A 25,095-nucleotide genomic window follows, 5' to 3' on the forward strand; every position below is an offset into this window, starting at 1 on the left:
ATGTAGGTACAGATTTTGTTTTTGTCAAAACTCAGTTCTGATGATGGTATCCATGAGGAATCGAGGGAACTCTTCAAATGTGAAAGGCATACATATAGTGATTTTTGTATTTTCTTTAACAAATCAAGCATTTACATTTAAAAAGTGACATTTGATGAAGTGGAACTGCTGATGATGATCAGAATGGAACTCTTCAACGATGCATAGTACACGTTTGGCAATTTGTTCTCTTTGCATGTTTGTTAAGCAGTTAAGGCACATTTTTATATTTCTATCATATTTAGTTTTTTTAATAATTATCTGGTGTTTATTTCATGCATGGTGTAAAATAATTTATCTTTAATACAGTCGAATACCCTTTTGCTGGTATCAGTCAACCATAGGGCAAATCTGAAATGTGTCAAGGTGGGTGCAGTGACAAAAAAAACATTTTACCTCCTTTTCTACATAATTAGGCGTAGGACGCTGTCTTTTTAATTTCATTGTATGAAATCCAAAATCAACAATAATCGTTCTGTTACCGGTCTCACTCATTGAAGTCCGTTTTTTTTCTTAAAAATTATTAGTTGTCTTTTTGCTATTTTTCGAATAAAATGTTTACGTTTTATACGGCACAGCCGAAGGTTGAACTTAACATTGTTGACCACCTCATACATGAAAGTATAGAGGTAACTGGAACAGTATAACCATTTTTAAATTGCGCACTACCCCAGAAATCGGTGGTCTATAGCTGCGTACCCGCCGGCATCTGAACAAAGTTCACGAGCGCCCACCAGGTGGGTTCCCGGCAGTGAATGTGTTAAGCGAAATTGAACTTTACGGAGTCCCACGTTAGTCCCTATTGCCTTGGCGAAACTGTCGGCTGTAGCCGTCGTTGGCGTCCTTGACAAGTCTTTCAGATATCGGCCATAGCCGACCGTGGCGGTCAAAAGGTTAAAGATGGCAAAAAGTTAAAATCAGACCAAGCTAAGTTTACAGATATGTTGATAGCCCAGCCTGTGCAAGCGTTAAGTAAAAGTCATTGCACTGTCTGGGCTATCAAAATCACTGCCAACTTATCTTGGTCTGACTCTAGTGCTGTACAGACACATTCATTTAATAAATGGTTTCTAAAACTCCACGCCCTTTAGTTTCAAAATATAGAGGTGCCCAATACTGGATATGTGGATATTGCATATTTTTTAAATATAAACCCCGAAATAAAAAACAATGCTAGGTGCGTAAAATATGTATTTACCTTTTGTACTTCAAGACATTTTGTACTTACTAGGTAAAATCACATGTTTCTTATAGAAATAGAGGAACTTTATATAATAAAGATTCGGTTCACTATGGCACATATTGACATCCCATAGGTTGGCCTAAACATCTTCGAAACTAACTTATGTGTATTTTTTGCTGTGTACAGATGAACTTTATAATAATAATATACTACTTTGTTGCGTAAAACCATGATTTATGCAAGGTTACTTTCATACAAGGTAACTCAGTAAAGTGATATTTAGAATTAAGGTCACCCGTGGCAATTGCAACCATGGGACCAATGCAACTATTTACTCTAAAAATACAAGCAGTAATGAGCTAGCCTCTTGTATTCATCACATAATTTTTCATTATTACTCACTTCTTAAGAGAACATTGGCCCCATAGTTGCAATTACCCCACAATTGCAATTGCCCTGGCTGACCTTAATTTAATTTTACTGAATCATTACGCACTATTACTACATAAATATGTGCACATATTACTATTTCCGAATATTTGTTTGCGCTAAATTGATAGAAAAACGTTATATTTTTTATCAATGTAACACCAAAATAACGTTTTTGCGTGGTTTGTGTATGTAACAAAGTTTTTCTATCAAATTAGCGCAAACGAATATTCGAAAGTAAATAGATGCACATATTTATGGGGTAAATAGTGTGTAATGACTTCATAAAACGCAATTGTTTTTTGTATGGAAATCAAACCACCTTAACAAGCAATATTTTAAAAATATATTATGAGATCGGGAGGACTATGAAAATTTAAGTATTCCAAATTCATAAGAAGTATTTGATTCAGATAATATTATACCCTTAAACTGTACTTAACATAAATAACACGTAATACCAAACTTGAGAAGGCCTTGCGAACTCACAATCTTAATTTGAAACACAGGATCAGATCTTATCATTAACTTATGTCATAATAAATCTACAAGATATGTATTTACAATCATGCAAGGCAAAGACGCCATTGACTCGATCATACCATAAGTAGTTTATAAAACAATAAGTTTGTCAAAAATATAAGAAAAAAGGTTTGATAATATCCAAAACAAAAAAAAAACACTGCAAATGAGACAAATATATCCGTTGAAAACATCTAACGTGCGATCAAAACTAAAAAAGTTTATAAATTATAAGGTAAACTGTACTTTTTTGCCGATAATGTTAAAAATTATGTATTTACTTAATCTAACTAAAAGCTACAAAGTAACGAGATCTTACTTATTGGACCCAGTCTTTATGTTGAATATACGATATACGTCATTTCCTCCTGAAGCTTCGTGAATGTCAGCTGCCGTTCCGTTGGTACATTGAAAAATGGTTAATATCCATAAGGGTAGGAATTTTTTTAAAGACTTTTAGTGTTATTGCCTCAGAAATTTTGTCATATAAAAGTGTTGTTGGCTTGTAGTCCATCATTTTAGAAATCAATATGGCCGATTTTTCAATTTGACCGTACAGACATTTTATTCGTTTCTAAGTAATTTGACTTCACGTTTTTTATTTTATTAATAATGGATACATATTATCACATACTGTTAAAATTACTGGTTTTCAACAAACACTTAAATATATGTGAGATCAAAACTTCATTTTAAATCTCTTTAACTTAAATATAATAATTTATTGTAATGTTATGTTAAAATTGTTAGCACTAATCAAACCGAAATTCGGTCGCCGCGGGGTGCGGTAGTCCCATTGGGGGTGGTCATTGTGTATGAATATATGTAGCCGCAAATTCAGTCATCGCATTGCTAATCTTACTAAAATGCAGTTAATCTTCAGACAGTCTGCAGCCACGAAGTGGTGGAGCGTGGCTATTCTGTGTTTTAATATCTGTAGTACTAGGTACACATGAGCTCATATCATGAGCGAGTCGCGCTGATCCACATTGTCAATCGACGAGAGATTATGTCTGCCGTGGGGTATTGTAATTCTGAATGAAAAATTACATATTCCTTGTGTTAGCCGTACATCTTATACTTTTAAACGAGCAATTATTCTAACGATTTCGATAAAATGAGGGTTTCGAGGGCGAAAATCGATCTTATGTATGGGAAAACGCACATTTAATTTTTTTTTTCGCTCAGATATTAAATTCATATTAGGAGTAAGTCACGCGAGTCGACGAAGACAATTGCGACTCTGTCGATGTACCGTCGCGGGGTGAGGTACTTACATGCGGGGCGGGCGGGGCCATACTGTATGGATCACTACTTATTCCGTTGCACATACGAGCCATACATATAAGGAGTACTTACTCGCGCGGGTAGACGTTGCTATTGAACTGACAAGGAAAGGTACCCAACTGTCCGGTGCCGATTTGATTTATATTTATATATGTTATAGAGTAGTCTAAAATAACGGACACGTATTTTTTTTAGCTGCCCAAACTCAACCTATTGGGAGAAATTGTCCTCCAAAGTACAAAAAAATTACTAAATCTTCTAACTCCTATAGAAAGTGATGCTCAAGCAACTTGCTAGTTAATAGCTGGTTTGAGTATATATTGGAAAGCAGCAAAAAATAATGAGCATGTGTTTTGTTATATCGGCAGAAACTCGTTTTTTCCTAAAAATATCGACATTCGAAGTTTTATAATATCTTATCGCTGACATAAATATGGGTGTTTTTTTTAGGAAAACTTGAGTTTCAGCCGATATAACAAAACACGTGCTCATTATTTTTTCCTGCTCTCCAACATATACTCAAACAAGCCATTAACTAGCAAGTTGCTCGAGCATCACTTTCTATAGGAGTTAGAAGATTTAGTAATTTTTTAATATTTTGGAGGACAATTTCTCCCAATAGGTTGAGTTTGGGCAGCTAAAAAAAAATACGGTCCTTTATTTTAGACTACTCTATAACATATTATATAAATCAAATCGGAACCGGACAGTTCTTGTTAGTCAATTTGTCGCCGCGGGGTGAGGTAGTTCCATTCGAGGCTGTGTAGCTTGATGATTGTATATATTGTATTATTATTTATTATAACTAATCGAAGCGTTGAAGCGGAAGCGCTGGTGGCCTAGCGGTAAGAGCGTGCGACTTGCAATCCGGAGGTCGCGGGTTCAAACCCGGCTCGTACCAATGAGTTCTTCGGAACTTATGTACGAAATATTATTATTTGATATTTACCAGTCGCTTTTCGGTGAAGGAAAACATCGTGAGGAAACCGGACTAATCCCAACAAGGCCTAGTTTACCCTCTGGGTTGGGAGGTCAGATGGCAGTCGCTTTCGTAAAAACTAGTGCCTACGCCAAATCTTGGGATTAGTTGTCAAGCGGACCCCAGGCTCCCTTGAGCCGTGGCAAAATGCCGGGACAACGCGAGGAAGAAGAAGATGTTATAGTATAACTAGCCGTACAGCAGCTGGTATCAGGAGAGCAGGTCGCGCGGGTCCACGGTGGTGACGCGGCGCTCCCCGTTGTCGAGTGACGTCACTACCTGGTACGGCACCTTGATTTGAAGCGGTACTCGTAGTTTTGTGTTCGATGGTGCCTGAAAATAGAAACGTTTTATTTTCAGGGCATTATATTTCGGTACTGCATTTTTTACATATAAATTTATATTAACCAGGTAGTTTCCCGATTGTACAGGTAGCATCGCACACATTTAAGAGTAACTATTTTGATTTAAACCGCCCAAGTAACTTCCGGCTACTTCCGGTTACCGCTCACCGCCACTCCGCCGTTCATTCTCTATTTGTGCGTGGTAGCGTCCACACGTCGAGCCTACATTTGTATTTCTCTCGTACTACATTAATTTCCCTTCTTATAAGCTACATGCCAATTTCCAGTTAAACCTGTTCAGCCATTTTTGCGTACTAAGGAACAAATATCCAACCACCGAAATATACAGTTTTACATATTGTACATACGTAGTAAGTTTTGTGATGTCATGTTAAGTTGTTTCAACCCAAAACTTTATTTCCCGTTACTGCCATTCTTAATGTCAGGTTTATTTTAGCAGTACATTGCTTTCTCATTTACTGGAAGAGAATAAACCTGCCTTTTCCCCTCCATTTGGTAGGAATGAACCACTCGATAAGACATCACAGTGATAGTGATCTCGGGCTTGACGCTGGCTCTAGTGTCGGGTTTCTTGAGCATTTGTAATTAAAAAAAAAATTCAAAAATTCAAAAATTTATTCTGCAAGTAGGCCTCAAGGGCTCTTTTACAAGTCAATACAACATTTATAGTAACATATTATCATATAGTGACATGAAAAATACATAACAACATTTATAAATACAACAGCCAATACCTGGGTAAACATTACATTATAATAATCTTAAAATAAATAATTAATAATTAATATGTATGGGGAAAAGCTCCGGCATCTCCTTCCTGGGCTTGTTGCAACTTATGTAGACATGTACTCACAGTGATAGTGATCTCGGGCTTGACGCTGGCTCTAGTGTCGGGTTTCTTGAGCATGTGTATGGGGAAGAGCTCCGGCATCTCCTTCCTGGGCTTGTTGCAACTTATCTAGACATGTACTCACAGTGATAGTGATCTCGGGTTTGACGCTGGCTCTAGTGTCGGGTTTCTTGAGCATGTGTATGGGGAAGAGCTCCGGCATCTCCTTCCTGGGCTTGTTGCAACTTATCTAGACATGTACTCACAGTGATAGTGATCTCGGGCTTGACGCTGGCTCTAGTGTCGGGTTTCTTGAGCATGTGTATGGGGAAGAGCTCCGGCATCTCCTTCCTGGGCTTGTTGCAACTTATCTAGACATGTACTCACAGTGATAGTGATCTCGGGTTTGACGCTGGCTCTAGTGTCGGGTTTCTTGAGCATGTGTATGGGGAAGAGCTCCGGCATCTCCTTCCTGGGCTTGTTGCAACTTATCTAGACATGTACTCACAGTGATAGTGATCTCGGGTTTGACGCTGGCTCTAGTGTCGGGTTTCTTGAGCATGTGTATGGGGAAGAGCTCCGGCATCTCCTTCCTGGGCTTGTTGCAACTTATCTAGACATGTACTCACAGTGATAGTGATCTCGGGTTTGACGCTGGCTCTAGTGTCGGGTTTCTTGAGAATGTGTATGGGGAAGAGCACCGGCATCTCCTTCCTGGGCTTGTTGCAACTTATCTAGACATGTACTCACAGTGATAGTGATCTCGGGCTTGACGCTGGCTCTAGTGTCGGGTTTCTTGAGCATGTGTATGGGGAAGAGCTCCGGCATCTCCTTCTTGGGCTTGTTCGGTGGCGAGCGTTGCGTCTTCGATCTGGTGTGCACTTGGGAATGCTTCTGCAGGTGGTCCTTGCGGTAGAAGCCTGGCGACAAATTTTACGCTTAAACATAATATTTTCACTACAAAAAGGGGGCTAATCGCTGATATTTTCACTACACAAAGGAGACCAATCGCTTTACGAGCGTTTTCATTATCCGATCCGATATCGGATCGCTCCGTAGACCGGACAACCACTTGTCCAAGCAGTGTCTCCGCTGGCAATCGACTGGCAGTAGACGGTCAGGGCGGCCTCGTACCACATGGAGGCGATCAGTCGAGAAAGAGGCTGGCTCAACTGGACTCGGCTGGGAAGAGCTGGAAGTAGCCGCCCAGGATCGCGCCAAATGGAAAACTCTTCTTCGAGCCCTATGTCCCTAATGAGCAGTGATCGGTTTTTTGGATTCGACATGGGGTGAATGACCTCAATCATTATGTTAGTATGGATATGCCCCGGGAATCCGGGCTATAAAGAAGAAATTATTAGAAAAGGCAAAAAAATACAATGTGTTTATTTTATTACACTTTAAAACATCTAAGTAGCTGATAGACGAGTACTTTTACTCACCATTCTATTGTCTAAATAGAACAAATGAGCACAAGTGTTTACACTGACAGCTCATTTGCTGCCTCCAAAGCGGCACATTTTGTACCGTTTGGATAAAAGTTCGGCGAGTAAGTACGCGTGTCTATCAGCTAATATATGGTTACTACGGGTTAATTGTTTGAATAAATGAGTTCGTTATCAAAAAGTGAATTACACTTCTTTCAACTGAGAGGTAGTTTGAGAAAAACAATGTCCACAATGTCAAATGGTTTTATTGCTCACCAAAAATAATTAGAACTGAAATCCAGAGAAAATAATGAAATGTCAATGTCAAGATTTTGAAGTATTTTTTATATAAGCATATATCTGTCATGATGGAAAAAATATAATATATATGCTTTAATACTTTGTGGAGGTTTTAATATAATTTGCTTTAAATAAAATGTTGAGATTAGGAAAAGAATAGAAGTTTTTGTCTCAACTGGTTGCCATGTAAGAGTAAAAAATTCCTTAGAGATAATTTAAATTGTTTTATTTTTGTACGGTTTGTTCGGTATCGCGGGAAACTGTCGTATCTATATTAACTTTTCTGCTTGATATCCCGCGAGGGAGAATCCAAAAAACCGATCACTGCTAATGAGGGATAACAGGATCACATAATAATAATAACAATATCGGATCAAGTCCTTGATTGGCATCAAGTCCTTCTTTTATGGTTTAAGGTTATCTTTTCAACAATAAACAAATAAATACAAAAAACGCTATAAAATTTTTACTTCTTTGTGTTGTTGCATTGCACGTGGTCACGGGTCACATGGACGTGAACAAATATTATTAGAGCCATATGTAGAGCGACTATTGACGTTACCTTTCCCGCAGTCCTCGCAGAAGAAGGACTTGACGCCGGTGTGCACGTGCAGGTGGATGCGGTAGTGGTCCTTGCGCTTGAAGGGCTTGCCGCAGTACTTGCACACGAACACGCGCCGCGGGACCGGCAAGCCGGGCTGCTCCGGCTCTTCCGTTACTATTGGGACGTTCATTATCTGGAAAAGGGAAGTTTTGCATACCATTAACTCGACGACCGGTTTGGCCTAGTGGGTAGTGACCCTGCCTACGAAGCTGATGGTCCCGGGTTCAAATCCTGGTAAGGGCATTTATTCGTGTGATGAGCATGGGTGTTTTCTATGTATTTAAGTTTTTATATATTATATATGTATATCGTTGCCTAAGTACCCTCAACACAAGCCTTATTGAGCTTACTGTGGGAGTTAGTCAATTTGTGTAATAATGTCCTATTTATTGGGGACCATCGGCTTCATAGGCAGGGTCACTACCCACTAGGCCAGACCGGTCGTCAAAAAGATGTAAAAAATACGCGCCTTACCGTTTATGCCCGCAAAGTATGCGTATTCCGTAAGGCGTTTATTGAAACGCTACATGCAAAGTTTCATGATTTGATATCACCATCATAAAAAGGTAAAGCGTATATTTTATATAGGATTATTTAATAGTTACTAGAGATGTGCCGACTATGGTTTTGGCCGACTAGCCGACTAGCCGACTAGTCGGCAGTCAGGTGGCCGACTAGTCGGCCGACTAGTCGGCGTAGCCGACTATGGTCTTCGCCTAAGTTCGGGCGTAATCGGGAACGTTCGGGTCGCCTGATTCGCTGCCGCACGTGGTTGCGTTTTCATGTTTTGACTAGTTTTGTTTACCTTTCCGATTCACTTGTTGCTCCGGTGTGTTATTATTAGAAAAACATACAAAACGAATCGTAATTGTTGTTTAAAAGTTTAAATAAACAAGTAGTGATCTTTATAAACATAATGTCTAAAAGAAAATCACGCGTGTGGACATTTTTTGACGATGTTGAAGGTGATTCAAGTAAAGTAATCAATGCCAAGTACTTATTTCGTGAGGTGGACTGGTACCAATCGGCAAACACTTCGAGTATGGTGGTTTTTTATTTTATTTCCTTATTTTTTTGGAAGATCTAGGCAGCCGACTATTCGGCTCATTTTGCCGACTAGTCGCCGACTAGTCGCCGACTATAAATGTAGCCGGATAGTCGGCTTTCCCGACTAGTCGGCGACTAGTCGGCACATCTCTAATAGTTACCTCTACATTGTCCTGCGCCGGGTAGCTGTTCTCCTGGTTGGGCGTCTCTTCAGGGTCGGCGCCCATGCACTCGTGCCTCTCGAATTGGCTGTTGTTGAAGAAACCTGAAAATCGTTTCTTGTTACTTTTGTGTTTCATCAGCTGTCGAGTAGGTATGAATTGTATAAAGATGTAAATTGTTAAATTGGAATTAAAAACTTGTTTTGGAGTCCAGATGTAATACTTATAAGTATATGTAAGTTTAATTTTGATATTACTATATTAAGTATCAAGGGTATTGTCTAATATTGTGTTGTAAGTTCGTGTAACTCTATGGACAACAAAGTCGGTAATAAAGATTATTATCATCTTCTCTTTATTTATTTTTCTTCACAAGTTAGGTTGTTTATAACATGAATTTATAAAACAATACAAAAAACATATAAACATATTATAAAAACCTAACCTAGGGTGCCGCCAGCAGCGGGGCAGGGCCCAAGCTGCCGGTGGTCAGGGCCGCAGACAGAGGAACCGCCGGACTATCCGCGCCGTGTTTAAGATCACCGCCTTCTGCATCAGACCCTTGATCCAACCACCTAGCGAGGTATTGTATTTGTAAAGTATCTGTTAGTACTAAGCATCAGACCGGCTGCTTGTTGTGCTAATATGAAGGATGGGGCCTTATTCACTCCGAAGAAAATTATCCTTTCGCAGAAGGATCCTTCACCCAGGGTCATCCACGTCCAGGGTCATGGAGGACATGACCACCAGCCACCGCCGGGGCCGGGTTTACAATAAATAAGTTCCCTTCCCCTCCTCAATCTGGATGCACCCTTTCAAACAAACAAAAATTTATTCAGCAAATAGGCCACAGCGGCACTTTTAATGTAACTATCTTCAGCAAGACGTTGCCCGCGGATCGATAATCTGCAAAAAATTTGGGTTTCCTTAGGATACGATTCCCACCAGCTTTTAATTTAATTTTAAGACTAGAAAAACCTACCTAAATTTGCTCTAACTTGCCAAATAGACCTACCCTGCCTAACCTAAAAAATATTTAGTAAAACTTAATGTTCTGGCTCCTTTTGGCGTTGCTTGTGAAGAGTCTAAAGCTCAAAGAGACACTAGTATAGTAAGCTATCTTCGCTGCATATGGAGCACCTGATGGTGGGCGGCTGGTTCCTGGCGTTCATCTTGAGGTGCTTGCTCTTGAAGATTCAGATTTAATTATTCACCTTTCCCGTAATCCTCACAGAAGACTTGACATATTGTTAAGAGTCATATGTAGAGTCTGTGCAAGAGAAAGCTACGCTTTAATAGGAGCATGCTATTGAGGGATTCCTACATTTTCAACCATTATTGTATTAACGGACTACGCCCATCCGGACTACGTGCCCGAGCCATCGGAGTCTGGCGGCTTTCATTTCTCCAATGATGTTCGGCTCGGACACCAGATCTTCAATTTCCTGGTTCCTGTGGAGTCTCTAGACAAACACACAGACAGATGCGGACGGGTGAAGTCTGGAGGACCTACTCTGGAGTTCCAAATGCCCGAAGACCGTCTGGACGCCTTAGGTACCGCTGGAGAGACGAAGTGCAAAAAGACCTTTGCGAACTCGGCGCCGTCGACTGGACAGAAACGGTTTTGAACAGAAAAGCATGGCGGCCTTTTTTGTCGGAGGCCAAGATCCACTTCGGGTCCCTGCGCCACAGCAGTAAGTATTGTATTTTTTTTTATACTACGATGGTGGCAAACAAGCATACGGCTCGCCCGATGGTAAGAAATCTCCGTAGCCTATGGACGCCTGCAACTCCAGGGGAGTTACATGCGCGTTGCCGACCCTAAGCCCCTCCCCCACCCCTCGTTGAGCTCTGGCAACCTTACTCACCGGCAGGAACACAACACTAAGAGTAGGGTCAAGTGTTATTTGGCTGCGGTTTTCTGTAAGGTGGAGGTACTTCCCCAGTTGGGCTCTGCTCTAGATCTGGAATGACATCCGCTGTGCTGTGCCCTACCACACAAAGCGAGATGGTATTACCGGCTGAGTGAGCGTGAATCACGAGCGAAGCATCTCCGTTTCAGCTTGGACAAAAAATACATACCGACTGTTATCCTCAACCGAATCTCGTGGAATTTTGCTAGTGTTGATAAGTTTGAAAGTCCTACCTTCGCTGCATATGGAGCACCAGATGGTGGGCGGCTGGTTCCTGGCGTGCACGTTGGCGTGCACCTTGAGGTGCTGCTTGCGCTTGAAGCGGCGGCCGCACAGCTTGCACGAGTACGGCCGGTCCTCCGCCACGGAGTAGTACGTCTGTTCGCTCTCTTGCATCGAGATTCGAGGGATTAGGAGGGATTCTTCTTCCTGCTGTGATAAATTTCTAGTTACAGATTGCCTAACATAAAAATGCATACATAAGTATGTGTGGTATATACACAAATTTCTTCGCGCATAATATATAATACCGAGATGAGTGGAAGAAGAGGGGGGAGGCCTTTGCCCAGCAGTGGGACACAATGGGCTCGTTATATAATATATAATGTCTCTATTTTGAGTAAAGGAAAAACATCGTAAGGAAACATTCTTACATCTGGAAGTCTGGAAGTGACAAGTCAATAAATAATTTATAATGACATCATACCTATAGTTATATCAAAATATAATACTTAAATTTAAAATGATTCGGTTATTTATATATGTAGTTTGTTTTTAAGATTCCAGAGACAAGTCGCATTCAACAAAAAAATTTGGCCATATCAAAAATGTTTTTACGTAAAAAAGAGATATCGGTTTCTAAAAGTTTTCCTATATCGTAGTTTTGGATTATTCCTCATTTAAATCGCCGTGAAGTGGTTGCGATATCTAGACGACTAGAATTGTGAAGAATTACCTGTTCGTATTCTTCTTCCATCAAGTAGGGTTCCTCGCTCGCGGGGGAGTCCAGCTTCACGTGTGTGATCATGTGGTTATGCAGCTGATCATCTGTTCGGAACGCTAGAACAAAATGTTTTTTTTTTTTTTTAGTAATACATATAGAGCAAAAATAGCCCTCACACTAGATCGAGCCTGTGTCGTGAGCACTGTGAGGCATAAAACATAAGATTTTCCAACAAGATGTAGGATACAGATCTGATACTTATAGACAAATTCGAAAACTAATAGATTATTAAGGATGATTGCAAGGGTTTTAGTATGTCTTCGGTGGCCTTGTAGGTCCTTCTCGCGTGGTCCCGGCATTTTGCCACGGCTCATGGGAGCCTGGGGACCGCTTGACAACTAATCCGAAGATTTGGCGTAGGCACTAGTTTTTCAGAAAGCGACTGCCATCTGACCTTCCAACCCAGAGGATAAACGAGGCATTATTCGCGATGTTTTCCTTCACCGAAAAGCGACTGGTAAATATCAAATGATATTTCGTACGTAAGTTCCGAAAAACTCATTGGTACGAGCCGGGGTTTGAACCCGCGACCTCCGGATTGCAAGTCGCACGCTCTTGCCGCTCGGCCAGCAGCGCTCTCATGCCTTGTAGGTGAAGGAGATTAACCATTTCCTAAGGGTGTTCAGCAGTTACTTCAGAGAATAGCAAAGATCTATTGTTTGTGTAAGATGTGTAAAGTTTAAGAAAGTCCCATAAATAAATATTTCTTTGTCTTATAAATATTTACATATTTTTGGAGAAATCGCGAAACGTCTGGTTGACGTAACTGGTGACCGAAGAGCTGGCGACTTCCTCGCACAACGTATCAGTATATAGCGAAATCGACTTCTTTCTTGCTGATTGAACGCGATTGTATTCCCTCTCTATCGCACCAATAAATGCCAACGAGATGGACTGCATTTTTTTTGTTAATTATAAATAAACAGTGTGGACCAACCAGACTAGTGCTTTTAGATCTCAAACTCAAATGTGCTGTCGTGTTTCATGTGTATAAATTATATTAAAACTAAGATTTCTACAATCTAAACAACCTCTGCATGAAATGTGGCGCGATGACCCAAAATGAGTCTTGGCCTCCAACACAAGACCACGCCACTTTGCTCGGTCCAGAGCGGACTCGCGCCAGCTTTCGCCAACGCCGAGCTCACGGAGATCTGCCTCCACTCTATCCGCCCAACGATATTTAGGATGACCAACAGGACGGCGTCCAGTTGGTCGACCCAAGTAAGCCCTTTTGACTGCCCGATCTATAGCTATTAATCGTTCATTTTGACTATGTATTTGGAAGAAAGGGACCAAACATAAATACAACAAATTGAGGCTTGTATACTTTTTGAGTAGGGACATTATTAACGTAGGTTTTAGGAGTAGGGCTGCCATCTCGAATTTCGCCAAACCCGGACAAAGATTAAAAAAAACCCGGACATTTGGCGTAAATCGCATTTTTTCCCGGGACGAGTCCGAAATAGTACATTACGATACAAGTGCGAAAAATAGGAAATCTACTCGTGTCGATTTAAAACACTCCCTTCGGTCGTGTTTTAATTTATCGCCACTCGTTTCGAATTACCTATTCGCACATGTATCGTACAACGTTTTACAGTACATATGGCCCTTTAAATGTTCGACACAGTAACATAATATGCTACTTCTCGCACTAGTGCTATAAAGTAGCCCCATATGTACTGTAAATAATATTTTTAAAAAACAAGACCTTTAATTTTACATGTAGTTTTAATGTGCTTCCTTACATGAAAAGTGTCCGTGTTTTCCCCGAACACTTCTTGACCCGGACGGCCTCCAAACTAGGACAAATCCGGGAAAACCCGGACGGATGGCAGTCCTATTCATGAGTAATAGTGTCATGCCGGCTGTACACACTCGTCAAAGGACCCTAAGACACCCCGAGAACGAGTGTGTACATACTGCCCTTCTCGTCTCGTCTCGCCCTTCTCCGATTAGGTCGGAGAGTCTCGGCGAAAAGCTCTAGACGAATGTGTACAGCCGGCATCAGTCGTTGAGTTACCTAGATGCTACGTGTCATGTATCACTGTAGACTGACAACTCTTATTAAACCTTATTACAAACACATAAGGTCCACCGAAGGTCAATTAATAGTGTTGCTGTTAGTAGGTCAGCAAATTGAAGCGTCTATCGACCGGGACATACATGTTGTGCATGTACAGACTTTATTGGTGTCATTCCAGCGATGGTTTCAGAATCATAAGTTTTATAGTATACATTTTCGGAAGCGCTGGTGGCCTAGCGGTAAGAGCATGCGACTTGCAATCTGGAGGTCGCGGGTTCAAACCCCGGCTCGTACCAATGAGTTTTTCGGAACTTATGTACGAAATATCATTTGATATTTACCAGTCGCTTTTCGGTGAAGGAAAACATCGTGAGGAAACCGGACTAATCCCAACAAGGCCTAGTTTACCCTCTGGGTTGGAAGGTCAGATGGCAGTGGCTTTCGTAAAAACTAGTGCCTACGCCAAATCTTGGGATTAGTTGTCAAGCGGACCCCAGGCTCCCATGAGCCGTGGCAAAATGCCGGGACAACGCGAGGAAGAAGATAGTATACATTTTCTCAAATGATTTTTACGCTTAAGACTCTAATCTTTAAAAAAAATTGTTTCTTGTGTGCGATAGGTCAGCGCCCGTATTAGCCACGTGGCAAAGTAACAATGTCCTGTAGTTTAAAAATTAATCTAATGTTGAATGTGATATATCACGGCCCGGCCACGACTTCGCGCGACGTCGGCAGCGGCGAGCGGCGGCCATAAGTGGGAACGAAGTGAGTAGTGTAGACTATAATGAGAAGGAGAGAGAAAAGATAAATTTGAGTCAAATAGCTTCTGCCCGCAACTTCGTTTACGTAGGATGATGATTTCCGTGTTAAAAAAATAATGTTTATCCTTAGGGACTTAAACCATCTCCACACCTATACTCTTTATCTTTAGGTATTTAAATAAAAACCAGTTGAGGGTAGATGAAAACATTACATGATCAAATAATGTAGGTTAATGTCAGGTCGTCCAGTGACAGATCCAAGCGGTTTTGTATTTGTTTGGTTTACCAATAAATGTTATGATTACCCGAAAATGTACAAACTGTTTATTTACTTTTATTTAAATACCTAAATATAGAGAGTATAAAGAGGTTCAGAAAAAAAAAATTAACCTAAAAGTTAAGTTTACCTACTGAATCCTTTATATTTATGGCACCGCTTTCACTACGTAAAATTTTTTTTTTTTTTTAAATACTACCTCGGTGGCAAACAAGCATACGGCCCGCCTGATGGTAAGCAGTCTTCGTAGCCTATGTACGCCCGCAACTCCCGAGGAGTCACATACGTGTTGCCGACCCCAAACCCGACCCCCCCTCGTTGAGCTCTGGCAACCCTACTCACCGGCAGGAACACAACACTATGAGTAGGGTCTAGTGTTATTTGGCTGCTGTTTTCTGTAAGGTGGAGTGTGGTGGTGGTAGAACAAATAGCTTATTTACGACTATGTATATTTACGAAACTGCCCGTGCGATTTACAAGTTTTTCTCTTTCGGGGAACAATTAAGAATATTAATATGGTTGTATAATTTTTAGCTCGAACCTTTTACGCGCGGTACCAAACAATAGCATTGAAGACAATGAAGTTTTTTTTATAGGTACTTATGCCACGCCGGGTCGGTGTACAATCGGATATATCGGAACGGCCAGTGCTCAAAAATATCTGAACACGCACTCTAGTGCCTTGACAATAGGGGCGTGTTCAGATATTTGTGAGCACCCTGGCCGCACCTAACCCTGCCGCGCATATCTGAGGGTGACTGTACAAAATAAGTCTAACAAATATGTGCAGTGTGCATTGTCGTTATTACCATGACGCGGCGCCAAAGCATACTTTATAAGCGTCTGGTTGACGTAACTGGTGCCGGCGAGCTCCCACTCGCTCGGCTTCCTCGCACAACGTATCAGTATTGCGATACAACGAGAAAATGCCGCCAGCATCCTTGGTATGCCTCGAGGGCCTATTTTCGATTTAAGCTAGTTATAGTCACATCCATCATGTATAATGTTATTGTAAATAAAATAAGTAGTCTGCTTGATTCCCAACTTGCATTTGCCTTTGCACTATTATCAAACTTAAATAGTCTGTCTGTCCCCCCCCCCCCCCCCCCCGTCTGTCCGGGGTAGGTATTATAATTGTCTACATCATAATTTTAACATTTGTGAGGATAACCGAAAGGTAACACATTTTTAAACCATTTCAACCAGACCCACCGGACCTCTTATTAAAAGTCATTAACAATGAAATTTTACAATTCAAGACATTTTTTGAAGTAGGCCTAACTACAACTACTCAAAAACTAGTCTCAACTACTTATTACAAGCTTTCATTAATTTGTCTTGCTGGTTTGATCGTCGTATACCGAGCTGCAAAATTGCATAGCCACTTTATAAATTCATTGTGTCACGAAAAATAAAAAAAATCTTCTCGCCGTTATAGACGAATCGAAAAATATTGTTCTCAGTAAACTGTAAAGACTTCAAACAAACGTCCCCAAAAAACCGGCTTAGCTTCAAAAAAACTCCCCTACCAAGTCACCCCTCCTTATAAATTAGACTCCCAAGCGTCGTCCCCTCCACTTTAAACACACGAAACGGACCTGTATATACATAACTTTAACGTCTGTATTGCTGTGGTGTACTCGCCTTCAGATATATCGGAGCAGCAGAGGTGCTCAGAAATATCTGAACACGCCTAGCGCCTTGGCAATAGAAGCGTGTTCAGATATTTGTGAGCAGCTCGGCCGCTCCGATATATCTGATGGCGACTGTACAACGTAACCCCTACTTTGATACTTCAGTGGTAAAACCAGTATAAGTGCGTTTTCGATTACGTATAGACATAACGAAACTAAGGTTATAGATACATTGGTTTTGTTTTGGGTTTAAGGAATGGGAATATATGCCGGGCCCATGGGGGATCTCCCCTAGAATAAGGGGGACTGAAAGGTCGACTAACCGGGTCTTGGATATTGAATATTGATTTCGAGTTGGGGATTATTATTTGACCGTAGGATAGGGTCTTGTTAGGCGACGCGTACTTGGAGTATATTACGAGAGATTATTTCCTAAGATAAACTGCAACTGGGTTAGTTTCGAAATCTCACAATATTACGGATTACGCCTATAAAAGTCCTATCTTTAGTTTTGCAAACCAAAATTGCATTTGGCTCGGCCAAAAATTAAAAAAAAAAAATCTGATTTTTATTCCTAAATGCATTAAGTTATTCTATTTTGGTTGTTTCTATAAATATAAAGTATAAGAGCTATAAGAGCTAATTGAAAATCTACATGTTTAATATGTCCACTTTTGACATCATATCCCGAGAATTTTGTTTATCTGGTATAATCCAAACCAAAGTTACGAGGGTTCAAATAAACAACGAAGCGCTTCGATGACATGTAGGTAGTGCCCTGGCGCTTCGCTTGGCTCGTCTTGGCGGGTGAAAAAGATAACCCTATATTACTACGAGAGCCGAGTAAAAATCTGGTGAAAGAAGATTTATGTAACTAAAAACAATTTTGATGCAAAAATTCCAATGGAAAAGTGCTTTTATCGTGTTTTAGTCGCAAAATTGAGTTTTTTCATTCGATTTTAGTGTCATTATTTTTTGTTATTTTAAAACATAGTTAATTTTCACGCAATATATCGGGTTCTCCCTCTACCTTTTCAATTTGTGCAACTTTTAAACGTAACTCCCGTGAGTTTTTCGGAACTTATGTATGAAATATCATTTGATATTTACCAGTCGCTTTTCGGTGAAGGAAAACATCGCGAGGAAACCGGACTAATCTCAACAAGGCCTAGTTTATCTTCTGTATTGGAAGCTCAGATGGCAGTCGCAGTCGCTTTCGTAAAATCTAGTGCCTACGCCAATCTTGGGGTTAGTTGTCAAGCGGACCCCAGGCTCCCATGAGCCGTGGCAAAATGCCGGGACAACGCGAAGAAGAAGAGATTCTTTCAAAAAATGAAATAGATAGTTTTTAGAGTGGGGAGACTCGATTGGTGAGTAAAGTCAGGAAAAATACCATTACCACCACCACCACCACCACCACCAGTCTGGCCTAGTGGGTAGTGACCCTGCCTATGAAGCCGATGGTCCTGGGTTCAAATCCTGGTAAGGGCATTTATTCGTGTGATGAGCATGGATATTTGTTCCTGAGTCATGGGTGTTTTCAATGTATTTAAGTATTTATAAATATTTATATATTATATATATCGTTGTATAAGTACCCTCAACACAAGCCTTATTGAGCTTACTGTGGGACTTAGTCAATTTGTGTAATAATGTCCTATAATATTTATTTATTTATTTATTACTTTTATTTCTCCATACAAAGTTAAAAACGGTTAAGGTATAAGTAACGTAACCCCACGACAGAAACTCACGTGGAGTGCGGTGTTTTTGTCAACATGGCATACGTTGGACGCGGAAGTACACTTGCCAACTGGTTATCGCGTCAGATGCAGCGTGTACTACCTGAGGGCCTACCGCGAACCAAGTTCGATCGACGTGTTGCCTCTCTGTCGCATTTGTAAATTTGTCCGTAAGCATGACAGGGAGGCAACACGTCGAACGTGGTTCGCGGTAAGCCCTTAGTGTTCTAAGCAGCCTACCTATCTAATCGAAACTGCCTGTCTTTGTCTCTTGCATATTCGAGCGAGAGAGGCAGATAACGACTTCGATTTTCGATGTTCGCAGTAAGTCCTTAAAGTTGTTTGTTGAACTGTTGTCAGGTAACACACTAGTTCTATTTTTAACTAGGTATAGTCAGCAGTAGCCAGCAAAAGTTGCTAAGCGGACATGGTGTTAAAAAAAATCCGGAGCGCGCCGTAGTGGAACCAATAGAATGATTTCATTTACCTTTCCTCGCACATGGTGAAGTGATTGTGGGTTCTTAACAAACACATCCTTCGCTACGCATCATCACATATCTGTGATGGAAACGCAGCCTTAAGAGGCAACAGGAGTGGTCATTTCTCCAAACAAACGTACTCGACTGTATCCTCCGTGGTTTTTGAAGATAGAGCAATGATTTTTTCAACACAGATTATTTTTATTAATATCTGTGTCGGACTGTTTTGCTTTTTTTTATATTTTTGTTTCATAGGGTTCAAATATTCGCAAAAACGCCCTAGTTTACTAGGCCGCAAAGAGAACATGGTATTCAAAACTGACATCAATTAGCCTAAAAAGCAAGTCCGACACAGATAATTTCATTACCATTAAGATCTCAAAATTGCGTTACATTTGGTTAAGTTTTGTAGAAGGAAACAGTCGAGTACGAAACATCGTTTTTTGAGATTATTGAGCAGGATTTTTCGCCTAACCTAGCGTTGTCCTTATCGCGATTCCATTAGCGAGACGGATATATTCACCTAAAATATTTAAATCTCAGCTCCCGTATCCTCTTAAGCTGGGCTAATATAATTTTGAACACTTTTTTTGACGGAGTGGGAATATATTTACGCACGGCATGTGGGACTCCGCTCCTTTCTCCTGTGCTAGCGAGAGGGGGGGATAGAACTTGACCCTACCCACTAAACCCACTCCGGCGTTTCACCCTCTTTGCCGTTCGTGAGGGCGCACTGGGATCGGGAACATTCCACCACTACGCCCTCCGGTGTTTTTCAGCCTTATTGCTTAGGGAAGAACGTATGCAGATCATTTTGACCAGCTCTGCCGCGTAGCTACTTACTCCTACTGCTGACTGAATCTCCCCTACTACAATTGTTTTTAACGTAGGTAAGGGGACACCCCTAACTATACTAAAGGTAATAGCTGTTTAACGGCCCCACTGGAGTTACTAACCGAGTAAGTAACCGCTAACAGCGTTTTCATGTAACTTGTTTGTAATTAACCGATAGTAGCTTGTATAAAATAGGGGAAGAAAGTCAAGTGCTTTACATGAGAAACAATTAAAATAATAATTTATTTACGAAAATATTGCATGACATTTTTACACAGATTGAGAGAGTCCCACGGTAAGCTCAAGAAGGCAACTCAGACAACGATTTATATAATATACAAATACTTAAATACATAAATAGAAAACATCCATGACTCAAGAACAAATATCTGTACTTATCACACAAATACATCCACGCGATCCACGTCCGAAACATCGACGTAAATGAAACTTAAGTCAAGTTTAGCAAAAATTACTTCAAAGAACCAAATGAGGATTCAATATGGTCTAAATTATTGTAAATGTAAGTCGTATAACATTTAACCCTTTAACGGGTAAACATCGATTTTATATGGCAAAAATGACCACCCTATAACAATGGTTTTAAACTTCATTTCAAAATGACGGTTAAAACTTTCGTTTCGAACACATTTTAAAACATATTTACGAGTATTTTGTTACCTTTATTTCCGACGTTTCGACGCAGGTCTCAATGATCGTGGTCGCGGATAACTGAGGTCCCAGCGAAATGTCAAAATAGAGATTTGTGTACCCGAGCAAAAGTATATGAAAAAGTTTGGGATAGGCATCACAATTTCAAACCACCTACCACACATGTGTTAATTGGGTATTTGACACAAACGCAATATTTCAGGGTCAAAATAGCAACTACCTTGATCTTTCATACATTTAGGACTGACTAATGTAATGTGACGTCACATTACAATATCATTTTGTTAGAGGCGTTTCAATCGTCGAGTGCGAGCGTCAGACTTTAACTCTCATTTCTGACCTTTGTGTTGCTTAAATGCCATGAGCCCTATATAGACATTTGATCCTCAGGAAAATCAAGATCGATTGACATTATTTACAAAAACAGTCAAGTAGCCAATTACTGTCAACAGTCCGACACGCAACTCCGCACACACATCCGAAGATCCGTCAAAATGGCCGAATACCGAATAGTTGCCGAATAGTCGTGGCATCTCTAAATATTTCCGGATTCTTTATATGTTATGGTGATTTATTTATTTACTTGCGGGTTTTTGATGTCCGAAATAATTCACAGTTTTCATTATTTGCTTGTTAAAGTGTTTGTTACGGACACAATAATGTATCTTTCACGAATATTCCTATTATAAAGTAGCTATGTAGGCAAGCTTAGATCCCCCCCATCCTTCAGTACGAGGAGGGTCGACTTATCCCCTTGTTCGGAGGAACCCTTTTGGGGGCTCCTAATATGTTCAAGTTGAACCAAGGATATAAATAAAATGGATACGGACGCTTGATATATTTTTACATTCCGTATTCTATGCAAATTTAGCGCGAGCCAATGAGTTTTTTTTGGAACTTCTGCGAATGAAATATTATTTAACGTTAACCAGTTGCTTTTCGGTGAAGAAAAACATCGTATGGAAACCTAACCAAGCCCAATAAGTCTTCGTTTCGCTCATGGGTGAGAATTGAAACGTAGAACAGAAGTCACGTTCGTAAAAATATACCTAAGAAATACAATTTTGATCTGATCTGATCTGATGATGCCTGCATCACGGTTATTCCTGGATTAGGAACTCCTCGACGAAAAAACTTAATCTTGCAGTTAATAGTACAACATAGTGCAACGAGGGGAGGTAAGTGAAATATTGCAAACGAGGGTGTTAATTCATGACAGCTGCAAAATATTAAATCATTCATACCTTGACTTTAAACAAGTATTTTACTTATAATTTTATTATTATTTAACTCCCTACATTTTTTTTAAATCCACTCCCGCGGGTACAATATAGGCCTTTGTCCTTCAGTACACCTGCATGAAATAAGATATTTTTCGAGCAAGTGTGATCAAAAAGTTTGAGCTTATTAGGATGGTATTGATGGAGCGATTTCGGAAAAAAGGTAGGTGGAACAGTAACTTGTACATTCTATAGAGTACTAGAGGTATAAGGCTGTAAAGAATGTTGGGGGTTTTGTGGACTAGGAAATTGAGTCATGTACATTATCTTATCACAAAATAAAGTACAACTCTTCCATTCGCTAGGTATCCATGGTGAAATCTCACTCAGTGGTACTCAGTGGTAAATATCTACGGGCGAAAACATAGTTTCCTATGGGTAGAGGATTTAGCGATCATGCCGACGGTGGTCATGTCATGCTGCCGCTAACGTTGCTTGCGTTGAGTGCTGGTTAAGTTGTGAAGGATATGTTTTACTACAGATTTAAATACGAATAGGGAAATGACTGTTTAGGAAGTAGTCAACTAGGGAATCTATAAAGTGACAACTTAGCAAAAGGACAATGTTGGAGTGGATTCGGAAGTGGCCAAAGTCGACCGGAGGGCATAAAACATATGTTACCTTAGAACGGGATGTTATAAAATGTTAAAAAATGCTGTCTACTGCTCAAAATGCATTACTTGAAATCAGTTTGCGCGCACTACCCAAACGTGAGTCAACGAGACAGGATACTACCTGCGCACATTCGCATTCGCAAAACATTCGCTTCATTTAATGCGAATGCGAATGTTTAAAATGATGCGAATATTCGTATATACGAATGCGAATTCGTGACATCCCTACTTTAAGTGTAATTGTAATCTGTTATACAGGGTGATTGCGGGGTCGTGGAGCAAGAGAACAAGACATCACACAGAATTCAAAGATGAATCAAATGATGTTGCTCATTATTTATTATCACCAATAATTATGATAATTTTTCAGATGACAAGTAGAAAAAAACATGTTTGCATACAGTTTGGTCACCCTACTCAATGTGACGTCTTGTCGCTTTCCATACAGCGTATGTCAAAAGTCATAGGGTGACCATGATTACTTCGTATAAGATTAATTTTACTTGAAAAATAATAAAGATCAAACTTATCATCTTTCAATCAAATACTACCGTATGATAATGTAAATCATTAATAGATCCAGAAAAAGTGGTTCTGGATCAGGACCCAGAAATCACCCTGTATAAGCATAGGGCAGACAAGAGTACGGTCATCCTTTTTAGCCTTTTTATTCAAGGATTTAATAAAGTTTTAAAGCTGGGTGTACGAACGACATATCTGTAAACGTATTCATGTGTTTGTCCTTCCCTAGGGCAGTCAGTTGAAAATTAGAAATACTTTACAATTGAATTGAAATGGAATTGAAAATCATTCAAATGTGAAGTTAATATGGTTCCGCGAAGTGAGATAATTCTTTTCGCAACAGAGTTTTCTAAATGAAATACCGCTTATTCTGTAACACAGTGACTTATCTTATGTTACCTTTCCCACAGTGTGGGCAGGGCTTGTCCATCGCCAGGTGGCTCAAGCCGTGCAGCTTGAGGTGGTGTTTCCGCTTGAACCCCTTGAGGCAGATGGGGATGAGGGGCCGCTCCGGGTCCGCTGGCTTGCCCAGGCCCGTGTCGGTTATCTATGAAGTAACACTAGTGACTCGTATGAACAAGTCTTATCTTGTCTTAAGCTTACCTTTCCCGCAGTGTGGGCAGAGCTTGTCCCTCGCCAGGTGGCTCACACCGTGCAGCTTGAGGTGGTCTTTCCGCTTGAAGCCCTTGTGGCAGATGGAACAAATGTGGGGCCGCTCCGGGTCCGCTGGCTTGAGAAGGCCCGCGTCAGGTATCTAAGACAATATTTTGTTTTAAAGTTTTAATTTAAGATCCAGAATAACAATTTAATAAGTTTTTGGCTTCATCGGAAACCGGGAAATGGGTCAAATTTAACTTGCAAGATTTGTCCCATACATACTAACCGGCCAAGTTAAATAAAAGCTTGTAAAAACATAACCGGACCTGACTAAGCAGCAGGAAAAGGTACACAACTTCTAGTTGGTCCGACGAGCTGGTTAGGATGGCAGTGAGCAAAGAGGATAAGGCAATTAAGGCAGCGCGCTCGTTGTGGGGTTCCTGGATTAGGCCTGTGTTCAGCAGTGGATGTCTTTCGGCCGATATGATGATGATGAGTATGAACACATACGGCGATGGTATTTTTTAATATAAGTGTTTACGTAGTATACGACGTTATATATACTGCCATCAGTTTATTGTATTGTTTTTGCTACATTTCAAGACAAAGGAAAGATATAACTACTTAATTCGACATGGTACATTTACATACAGGATGTTTTATTAGTCACCAGCAGTAATTTACGGGCTGAATATATAGGTTATACTGAGCCACTTTTACTACGGGACCAACCCCAGTATAACCTATATATTCACCCCGTAAATTATTGCAGGTGACTTAATAAACACCCATCCGTCCATAGGCTATGGTAACTGCTTACCATCAGGCGGACCGTATGCTTGTTTGACGTGGCAAAAAAATATACAGGTAAGAGACTTTCATCTTAGCTTATAATAAACAAATATGGTATAACACACATCCACGAGCTCACGCCACCCCTCCTTGGAGTATTAACGAGCGCACCAACACAAAAGGTCGTATATCCACAAAGTCCCATACTGACTTGCGACGTTTTGTCTTAAATGGGGGATGACATCACCGCGGTAGGGGACTTTGGGCCCGTTTTTTATATATTTATGCCTGACGTTAGCGTACAAAATGTAAGGCGTTCCGAGAATTTTTCACAAAGGAGTTGGTCGTCTTCTTACCCTAAACCTATAACTGGTGTTGAAAATAGTTATTTCATTTATAAGGGATCAAAATTATTGTTTAACCCCTCGTGCTAATTTTGATGCTCGAGCAAGCGAAAGATTTCAAAATTGAACCACGAGCGTAGCGAGTGGTTAGAGAAGTGGAATTTTATTATCGTAGTGGAATAATTAGGATCGTTCTGTTTTTAATATGTATTTGTGTTACTTATTCTCTAAAATGAACTTGTTCTGTATTTTAAGTGTAAGTCTCTGGACTTTTATAGTGCTACCTGCAGTGTGCTACTATTCATTATTGTGACAAAAACGTCTTAGTCTAATTAGTTATTGTTTTTGTTTGTTTTGTATAACTTGCGATGCTCGCTGATTTACTTTTGATTTAGTATATATTCTCATTAAGTGAAATGTAAAATTTCTT

The 25,095-nt window shown here is 40.3% G+C and overlaps 1 protein-coding gene across 1 annotated transcript in view; it reads right to left on the bottom strand.

Moving 5' to 3' along the window:
- Positions 1-3,899: 3,899 nt before the first annotated feature.
- LOC133521726 (zinc finger protein 585A-like) overlaps positions 3,900-25,095 on the bottom strand; it is a 28,502-nt gene continuing 7,306 nt past the window's right edge. Inside the window, exons 6-14 of the mRNA XM_061856790.1 lie at positions 23,536-23,686; positions 23,332-23,478; positions 20,526-20,552; positions 12,041-12,144; positions 11,319-11,517; positions 9,173-9,276; positions 7,923-8,097; positions 6,384-6,553; positions 3,900-4,772 (exon numbers count right to left, since the gene is read on the bottom strand). Of these exons, the coding sequence (XP_061712774.1) occupies positions 4,650-4,772; positions 6,384-6,553; positions 7,923-8,097; positions 9,173-9,276; positions 11,319-11,517; positions 12,041-12,144; positions 20,526-20,552; positions 23,332-23,478; positions 23,536-23,686 (1,200 nt within the window). The 3' untranslated portion in view covers positions 3,900-4,649. The remainder of the gene's footprint in view (positions 4,773-6,383; positions 6,554-7,922; positions 8,098-9,172; positions 9,277-11,318; positions 11,518-12,040; positions 12,145-20,525; positions 20,553-23,331; positions 23,479-23,535; positions 23,687-25,095) is intronic.

Source organism: Cydia pomonella, chromosome 10, assembly GCF_033807575.1.
Source record: "Cydia pomonella isolate Wapato2018A chromosome 10, ilCydPomo1, whole genome shotgun sequence".
Classification (NCBI taxonomy): Eukaryota; Metazoa; Arthropoda; class Insecta; order Lepidoptera; family Tortricidae; genus Cydia; species Cydia pomonella.